General features: G+C 41.2%; 1 protein-coding gene across 1 annotated transcript; it reads left to right on the forward strand.

The window, feature by feature from the left end:
• Positions 1 to 1,433: 1,433 nt before the first annotated feature.
• Positions 1,434 to 7,543, forward strand: LOC133976351 (tubulin alpha-1C chain-like). The gene is made up of 4 exons (XM_062414547.1): positions 1,434 to 1,543; positions 4,776 to 4,998; positions 5,771 to 5,919; positions 6,275 to 7,543. The coding sequence occupies exons 1-4, from the start codon at positions 1,541 to 1,543 to the stop codon at positions 7,247 to 7,249; spliced, it is 1,350 nt and encodes a 449-aa protein (XP_062270531.1). The 5' UTR covers positions 1,434 to 1,540; the 3' UTR covers positions 7,250 to 7,543.
• Positions 7,544 to 9,839: the final 2,296 nt, after the last annotated feature.

Here is a 9,839-nt window from a genome sequence, read left to right on the forward strand (position 1 = left end):
GAAAGGAACTAAATGTTTCCCCCAATACACAAATACTTCTCTCTTCTCTAATCCTTAACGCCTCATAAAGTACACATCACTGCTGTATAATCTATAATCAAATCACAATTTCAGTTATATTACATTACACTGTTTACAACACACTATTTACAGATTTTTCCAATTATCCACTTCCATATACTTCCAAATACAATCCTGTGTGTAAAAAATTACAAGACTATAGCTAACTAAAATGGGAAATATATCAAATGTAATTGAGTAAACCGCAGCTTTAATGCAATAATACATTGACACACTGCCAGTCTGATCAAAATGTACCATGGTGTATGTTTTTTATATTGTAAAATCTGCAAATCTGGGCTGAATAAATTGAATTAATCCAAAAGGTTTCTGTGTGTCAATAAGTTTATGCAATGAAACACAAACTTATTTGGTATTATGCACCATGTGAGCATAATATAACCTTAAATAACAAAGGACTTAAAACTAGATTGACACACATTCTTCTACAAGACAGGGCCAAAAGATATGTTAATCCTATAGGATCTCCTTTGGTTGATATTTGCATTATAGTGGTAATCCAGTTTAAAGACAATAAGCAGCTTGTGGAGTTCAGGAGCTTCTTTTCTCTATCTCATAGTGTAAATCAGAGGTCTTTAAAGTGGGAGGCGGGCCTACCCAGGGGGGCTCCAACCAGCGCCAGGGGAGGGGCAGTGAAGGGAAGTGGAAAAATGTTACATTAGTTATCACAATGAGATCACGTACAATAGCCTAAATATGTGTGATTTGGTCCAGAGATACAGTAGTTTTCTCAGAGTCCGAAACTAATAGATACCTTCAAACAGACTTTTATATGTATTTGGTGGAATCCCATAAACATCCAGGAATTAAGCAAAACAAAGCAAGTGACCTAGGGGGGGGGGGGGTTGCCTTATTCCAAACTTTGCTAAATGGGAGACCCACGGAGTCTCAGACCCCTGCTGTAAACTAAATACAGCAGTGTGGGAACAGTAAAGGTTCAATGTTGGACACAAAATCTAAATGTTGAGGGTGCCATCTAGTGGCTGTAATATATATTGCATTTGACCTGATTTGCAACAAAGGAGTTGTTGCAGTATTATCTAAATGACTCAAACAAACTGCCTTTATAGAAAAGCAGCACAGCAGATGTTTATATTATCAAAGGAAGCTTATTTCTATAATTGACAAACTTTAAACTGCCACTAAACTTAGATCAAACCAGAATATTGCAGTTATATGTGAAAGTTGTTAAAAAGGTGTAATCTGAATATGTAAGAATATCCTAAACATTGTGTGAAGTTCTGTGTGGAAGCAACAAAGATTTGAAAAGAGCAAAGCAGCAGCTGTCGGTGGCTCCTCCTCCACTTCCTCCTCCCCCATGTAGTAGTTATAAAAGAGCATGTGTGTCACTAGCTGAAGGGACTTCACTCACAGAGATCTCATTATAGGTGCACTGTGAGGATCTATAAGTTTGAACTTTTTCTCCCAAAAACATAAAAAGGACCATCAAAACATCAAAATGGTGAGTGTGAAGTTTTTATCACTATTATCAGCAAAAAATATGTTTTAGAGTTATTCCTTTGTTAACATGCAGCAAAGCAAACAAAGTGCGTTTTATGAGCATCAGGTGAGGATTATGAGTCATATTCAAGTGTGAGGAAGTAATCCAACTGTTACAAACTGTAGTGATTGTGTAACAGTTACTGTTTTGTGTGTGGTATGTGCATGTTTGGTTTTCCCCCCAAAAAAAAGTTGTGACAAGCCTGAGCTTTTGTCTTTTGTCTTTTCAACTGGAAACTTTCAGCACAGCAACAGTGTAGCACACAAAACTCAATCACAGAACAAAGTTTGAAATAAAGAAAAAGGCAATCTGTGGAAACACGCTTCCAGGCATGTGCTCCAGCTCCAGTAAAGGTTAACTGTTTCCATATGGGGCCTGGAGGGCTGTCAGGAGGGCGTGCTTGTTTGCCCGGCTGCCCGGGAATGCTGATGTGGCTTCCACAAGCTGCTAGTGTGTGTGTGTGCTTAACATTTCTATTTCTGCCATTTCTGCCACAAAGAATATAAGCTGCTGAATTCCTACAGTGTTAGAGCTGAAGCTGCTGCTTCCGGGCCTGTCTAAATACACAAGGATTAGAGATTCAACCACCAGATACAGACTAACAAGCATATTTGCCCTGTTAACTATGTGGCCAGGCACATGACAGTAAAGCCTTGTGGCCTAGGATCAACATTTTTACAAGCCAACAGGAATCAAAGAGTCTTAAGTTCATTTTTTCAGCATTAAACTGAGGACATTGACCTTACCTCCTTTTGACTTTGTTCCTTCCTAACGCAAACACTGGTGTGTTGTAACATTTGCAGGTCGTTGGGAAAGATTAGAGAGACACGAGTGACTAATAAAGGGGGGAAAAAAGGCTAGTCTGGGTGTAAACGGTTGTTTTCCAAATAAACCGGTGACGCTTCCTGTTAGGCCATTTGGGATACCGCGTGAAAGTAGAAGGGGGGTGTGGGCTAGAGACACTTCCTGCCTTTGGCGCTGCTATTCCAACTTAAAAGACACTATTAGACTGGGTTTAGGTGGAGATTTAGCATTGTAGCATCTAGATTCATGGAACTCACATCATATTCTGGGTTTTTTGTGTGGTCAGACTCTCTCCAATCATGTTGCTTTCAGAACCACAAGTTGTTTGTTTTAATTTGAGTCTTTATCACATGATTATGGATTCAGGCTCACTTTTTGGAGCCTAACAATGCCCCTCTGTGTTAGCTCTCCCATGTAGAGAACCGCATGTCAAGTATGACGTAGTTTCAGTCAGGACATGGTACAGGAAGCAGATAGCAGGCAGTTTACCGCCCCCCTTTTTACCAGGAAGTGTAAATTTCACAAGCTGTGAATCTTGTTAACATGAACCAATGTGGCGTTCATTGGCAGCAATCATCACTTCCACTTTTCTTGTTTCCGGCCTGAGAAATGTCAAAACTATCTGCTTCACAAAATGGCAAAAGCATGAAAAGTTCATTGTTGCTCTGCTGAATTTGTCATTTTGTCAGTATAAGTATAAGTATAAGTTTTTCTTTGCAGTTGCATGTTGCATTTTGCAGAAAGACTCCTAAATATAATTAGAAGGGAAGATGCTCTTGTTTTAGGAGATATAATCTGCAGTCCAGACGGGTTAGTAGAATAGAGTAAAACTGCTGCGTATCTGTGTGGGTCGTGTGAATGACACTTCACACGAAAATAGCTTCCTACCGTGCTGGCCGCTTTCACCATACTATACTAGGCAACCCACATGTCAGCTTGACCCCTCCTTCTTCTTCATTGCAAGTATTTTTTGAGGGGGGAGGGGAAAGAGTACCGTCAAGGGATCAGAATTCAAAACAAAGCAAAGGCTCACACTGAGAACAAATTACCAATACCTGGTGGTTTAGACACATAATATACAACCAGCATACCCTTCTCTTTCTCTCTCTGTCTCTGTCTGTCTGTGTGTTTCTGGTTGTTTGTATTGCTAAAAGAGGTCACACTGGAATAACACGACGAGCTGCAGCGTCAAGCTGTTTCCAGGCTAGTTGAAGAGACACAGACATCCCAGGAATGTCACAACAACACGAATATTTCAGGGGCACATGCGTTCCCTCTATAAATGAGGTCAGAGGTCAGCTGGAGATGGAGGATTCAGCCTCTTTTACCATAACAGTCACCTAGTAAACATGAAACTATTAATTATATACGTAAATAAAGTCTTATCTTGACCTACATTCTGCAGCAGATATGTACAGCCCTGCCACAAAGGGTCACGGTGATATTTTGACGGCAATAGTTGACATGTTTGTCTTCTCATGTTTCCGCTGACAGCTGTTCTTTTGTTGACAGACAAACTGCTGCATTAATCCGAACATGCACTGGTGCAACAAAGCAGTTACTGATTAACAGAAATTCGTACAATGTGTGTGATTGTGCAATACGACATTTTTGGAAAAGTACTTCACATGATGAGTGATGCTGCTCTGGTTCTCAGTTTCACTCTCACATGACATTTGCATCTCTATCGCTTTTATCTCCTTGCAAAGGGTCAGTTAACAAAACAGGACAGACAAAGTTGCATCCTTAACCCCCTCCCACCCCCCATCCCCCATGCTGAATTTCCCTCCCGAATGATAAGACCAAACTTGTTCCTGCCCTCAGCATGCATGCATCTCCCGCCTCCACCCTCACCCACATCTTTTACGAGGAACTTGAAATACTTAAGCAGGGTGTGGAAGTACTTTGGTCCCTACAGACAATCTGACATGACTCTGTTAATCATCACTGCTTATTTATTTAGACCACTGACTCCTTGGAAGTGTCACATCCAATCACAGCGTCTGTAGATACCGACCCAGATATTTGAATAGACCAGAATCTGGTTGTGGCACGAATTATTCTGAGACTCATTTCAGCTTTTTGAAAAGTCATGACATGTTGGCTCCACCCTGGTTTTCACCTGGACTTAACTGTCTTTTTTTTTTAGCAGGCCAGGACATGTTTAAAAAGCAGAAATGTTGAAATAAGACCTAATTATGTTTTAAATTCCATAGAGTTTTGATTAGCATGATATATTCAGTGATAATTTTGACATTTAGCTGCTGGATATGAGGAAAATTCAGATGCATTAGTTCATAATGAGCAGTTAAACCCCTTAGTTCATAAAGGTTAAATTACAATAACAAATATATAAAATCTCTCCTTTTTTTTTTTTTACCTTCCACAGCGCGAGTGTATCTCTGTACATGTTGGCCAGGCTGGTGTCCAGATGGGCAACACCTGCTGGGAGTTGTACTGCTTGGAGCACGGCATCCAGCCGGACGGTCACATGCCCACTGAAAAGCCTACCGGAGGTTATGATGACTCCTTCTGCACCTTCTTCAGTGAGACTGGCAATGGGAAGTATGTTCCCAGAGCCATCTTTGTGGACCTGGAGCCTACCGTTATTGGTGAGTATTAACAGACTTTAGGGGGTGGTTAGATTGCTTAAAAAGCAGAAGTATAATTTGCAGCTGTGACCAGCTGTTTCACATCAACTGAACACATTCCTACCTGGGAGCTAGTATTTAGGAGTTGATTGTCTTGTGGTAGCCAGTGATTTAGAGATGGAAACATTTTGTGCAGCTGAAGAACCAGCTTTTCTTGTAGTTCAACTTTGGACTTAATGTAGGTGAAGGGAAAGATAAAAGGAAGCTATAAAGTTATAAACTTGCTGATCTTTACCCACACTAACAATTGAAATACTTTATATGAATAAACCAAAATTATTGCAATTTATGATAACTTAAGTTTGACCAAAGTTCTTTTCGAGCCATTAAAGTTTGCCAGCTTCACTGTAGCCCCGCCCTCTTCAGTTTAAACCAGCCAATCAGGTCGTCTTTGCCTCTCAGGGCCAGATCTCAGCAGTTCACTCTGAACTACAAGTCTGGAAGCATTATACTCAAGCACACAGAAATACTGATGCAACTTTGTCCCAATGTGAAGTCCATTGTGTTGTACATGACTAAATCTATCATTGTATCTATATCTGTATTGTGTTAGATCCACCAATCAGAAAAATATAACTCTAACCCTTATAAACTGATATCCTCATTTAAACAAGCTTCATAGAGAATTTATAGCCCGAAATCACAAGTTTGTCTGATAAGGATTTGCAAATATGGCACTCAACCCTCAAAAACTGACATTAACATGCTATCAAACCACCTCTCTCTCTTTCAGACGAGGTTCGTACAGGCACATACCGCCAGCTTTTCCACCCCGAGCAGCTGATCTCAGGGAAGGAGGATGCTGCCAACAACTACGCCCGCGGTCACTACACCGTCGGAAAGGAGCACATTGACTCTGTACTCGACAGAATCCGCAAACTGGTAAGAGGGACTGCAGAGAAGAAAAAGTTTTGATTCCTGGGGCTAAACTTCAACTTCAACAACATTTTTCCCCCCACAAGTCATTATTGATGACTTTTAAAGTAATTTCACAGCATCCAGAAGATGTCATTAGTCATGCTGTCTGAAGTGTAGAAAACCAAAATGAAAGAGGGTAAAATCCTCAAGAAACCTTTCTTTATTAATTAGTTAATATGCTTCTTTCATCAAATGGTACATCTTTTAAAAGGACAGATGTTGAAATTCTTGATGTCATAAACCCTAATTAAAAATCAGGATTTAGGATTAGAAGAGTTGTTTTCAGTCTTAACTATAAGTTCTACCTTTTCTCATGTAGTCTGACCAGTGCACCGGTCTGCAAGGTTTCCTGGTCTTCCATTCCTTCGGAGGAGGAACCGGTTCCGGCTTCACCTCTCTGTTGATGGAGCGTCTCTCTGTAGACTTTGGCAAGAAGTCCAAGCTGGAGTTTGCCATCTACCCGGCTCCTCAGGTGTCCACAGCGGTGGTGGAGCCTTACAACTCCATCCTGACCACCCACACCACCCTGGAGCACTCCGACTGTGCCTTCATGGTAGACAACGAGGCCATCTACGACATCTGCCGCAGGAATCTGGACATTGAGCGTCCTTCGTATACCAATCTGAATCGCCTCATCAGCCAGATCGTTTCCTCCATCACAGCCTCGCTGCGTTTCGACGGTGCCTTGAATGTGGACCTGACAGAGTTCCAGACCAACTTGGTGCCTTACCCTCGTATCCACTTCCCCCTGGCCACCTACGCCCCAGTTATCTCCGCAGAGAAGGCCTACCATGAGCAGCTCACCGTGGCTGAAATCACCAACTCCTGCTTCGAGCCAGCCAACCAGATGGTGAAATGCGACCCTCGTCATGGCAAGTACATGGCCTGCTGCCTGCTGTACCGTGGCGACGTGGTGCCCAAAGACGTCAACGTGGCAATCGGCAACATCAAAACGAAGCGATCCATCCAGTTTGTGGACTGGTGCCCCACAGGCTTCAAGGTGGGAATCAACTACCAGCCCCCTACAGTGGTTCCTGGAGGAGACCTGGCCAAGGTGCAGAGGGCCGTGTGCATGCTGAGCAACACGACCGCCATCGCCGAGGCCTGGGCTAGACTCGACCACAAGTTCGACCTGATGTACGCCAAGAGGGCCTTCGTGCACTGGTATGTCGGAGAGGGGATGGAGGAGGGAGAGTTCTCAGAGGCCAGAGAGGACATGGCTGCCCTGGAGAAGGATTACGAAGAGGTTGGCATCGACTCGTGTGAGGAAGATGAAGAGGGGGAGGAGTATTAGCACAAAGGAAGTAACAGAGCTAGTATTAAAGAGAGGGTAAAGGTCTCTTGGAGCGCAACATAATCTCTCCTCAAGAAATGGTTTTGATCAAGTAAGGCAAGCGACTTCCAGAAGCAGTTTGAGTGTTAATGTGCAGTTTAACGACTGGTATGTAATAAACACTAATGTAACTGCCGGGCAGCAATTCTTCCAAGCTCAAATCCCATGGTGTTTTGGTTTTATTGAAAATATGACTCTCTGGAGAGAGGGAATCTGTCTTTACCTTCTTTTCTAAATAAAACGGTTGCACTTCCATCCATTTGTTTCTTGATTAAAGCCTTACTGACCGTGTTACACTCTGAAGCCTGTTTTACATTACACTTTAATATCAACATAAGCTTCACTATAAGCAGTTATTAGCCATCTGTTAACTATTTACTTGTTTAGTCTACAAAAAGTAAGAAAATGGTAAATAAATACTATTCACAAACTTAAACCTCCTGAAAATTGCTTAAGATATGAAATAAATCAAAGCAAATAAGCAAATCCTCACATTTGAGAAGCTGGAATCCAAATATTTGCCTTTTCAACAATGTAAATGACTTAAATAAATGAATTGATACATTTTGTTGATACAGTTCCAGGATAAACATAACTATTGAAATTGCCTAGTTCAATAGTGTCTATAAATCCTGCATTGCATTAGAAACATATTCAACAATAGCCTTTCTCTTTCTTATCTAGCTACATTTGTCACAAGAATGGTAAAAGGCTGCCATTTGATGCCTTTCCCCCTTTGAGTCACATAAGTGAGCTGTAGGCAGGTCACCACAAGATGGCAGTTTAGCTTTATACTGAGAGGAAGCTGCTGCAATTTAGGAAATTAGGATATCACAAGGACAAATGCTCGGCTCTGAGATTAACAGCATGATTCAAAAAACACATTCACAACCTTTGCAACCATCATGTTGCTGCTTTCAGGCAAAAACAATGCTCATATATACATTTTTTTTAAAAAAAGGTAATCTTTGCTGCAGTAATATTGGAGCTGTTGCATTTTAAAGTCTGACTGATAGGTATAAATACTCTAAAACTCGATGTAAAGCTTGTGCAGAACTGCAATAGACTTCCCATTTTGCAACAGAAGAAAATCTACTGATGTCTTCCTCTTTATAGATTTTCTGTGCAGGACCACCAGACAGACGTATTTTCCCTTTTCAGGTCTTAACTTAACAGTTTTTTTGAAGTTGCCGGTGGACTTTTTCTTCCCTTTCTCTCCCTCAGTGGACGAGGCCTTCATATTGGCTCTGTAATTGGTTTGATGTAATTAAGGCTCAGTGTGAGCAGAGTCTAAGCAGTGTGGACAGGAGATTTATAAAGGTCATGAAGAACAGAGAAAGAGATAAATGGGTTTTTTTACTTCTTGTTATTTCATAAGGCTGATACATTTAGCTGGCACAGTCATTTAAAGGATGTGATGTTAAGGCTGCGGAGCATATCTGACACTTGCACACTGCTGACAGGTCGCTGCCATTTTAAGCTGCAGACGCACCTGCTGGGTGCTACAAAGGAAAATTAGAGGTGTTGATATCAAAGGAACATCAAGAACAGGGCAAGGACAGATTGGTGAATGGTAGGAATGCAATGGATGAAAAGAAAACTACAGTTTATTCCTACTAGTGCCAAAAAGGCGGATTTTATAATTATGAGGCCAGTGAGGAAGTGACCGATGGAAGTGACCGATTATATCACATGATTGCACAGTTGGATTTAGTGGTACAGGTTCTGCTTTTCTAGCCAAGCTCTTAACAAATCTGAGCAACACAAGGAGAGAAATCTGCTGAACTATTCCCTAAAAACACATTTTAAATCTTTGCAATACTAAAAGTTAAACACGTTAGTTGGAAGTTTTGGTGATGTATGGATGCATTTCTTTAAGTTTATTTTTATTTTTATGTTGTACTCTGCTTTGTCTGATCAACACTGCTCATGCAAACACACCAACTCTTAAATGCAACAGGAAATGAAATCAACCAGAGAGGTAATCTGCGAACAGTTTTGCAAACAGTGGACTCACAATTATGACTCAGAGGCTGGTTGAGTGTTGGCAGATTGAGGTTTTCGGCCCACTCTCAGGCCTCTTTTTTTGTTTGACTGAATGTTTTAAAATGGTTTCAGTGTGCTTGAGATAATTTAGGCTACTTTGTGTATCATTTGGCAGGTTTCCCCCCCCTATTATTAGACCCCTCATTTACTCTATGTATAAGTGACACTAAGCTCAACATCCAGTGAGTTAAAAAATATTTGGTGGGGATACTTTTCCTTTTTATTTTAACAAGTTTTTTGGTTTGTCTAAAGAAATAATATGCTGATAAAACACAGGACCAGTGCACAATCAACAATTGTTGGTTGGAAACTGACGGGGAAAGTGGCTGCTATTTACAGAATAATAGAGGGAGAGAGCTGATTAGGGAATTGGGAACAGGTGTGTGTGTGTGTGTGGGGGGCCAGAAAACAGGTTTTACCAATATACCCGTATATTTGTGTAGTTGTGTTTGGTTTAAGTGGGAGAGAAAGGTGGGGAAAGGTTTTAAAAAACAAAAAGTTCTTT

This window comes from Scomber scombrus, chromosome 24 (assembly GCF_963691925.1).
Source record: "Scomber scombrus chromosome 24, fScoSco1.1, whole genome shotgun sequence".
Classification (NCBI taxonomy): Eukaryota; Metazoa; Chordata; class Actinopteri; order Scombriformes; family Scombridae; genus Scomber; species Scomber scombrus.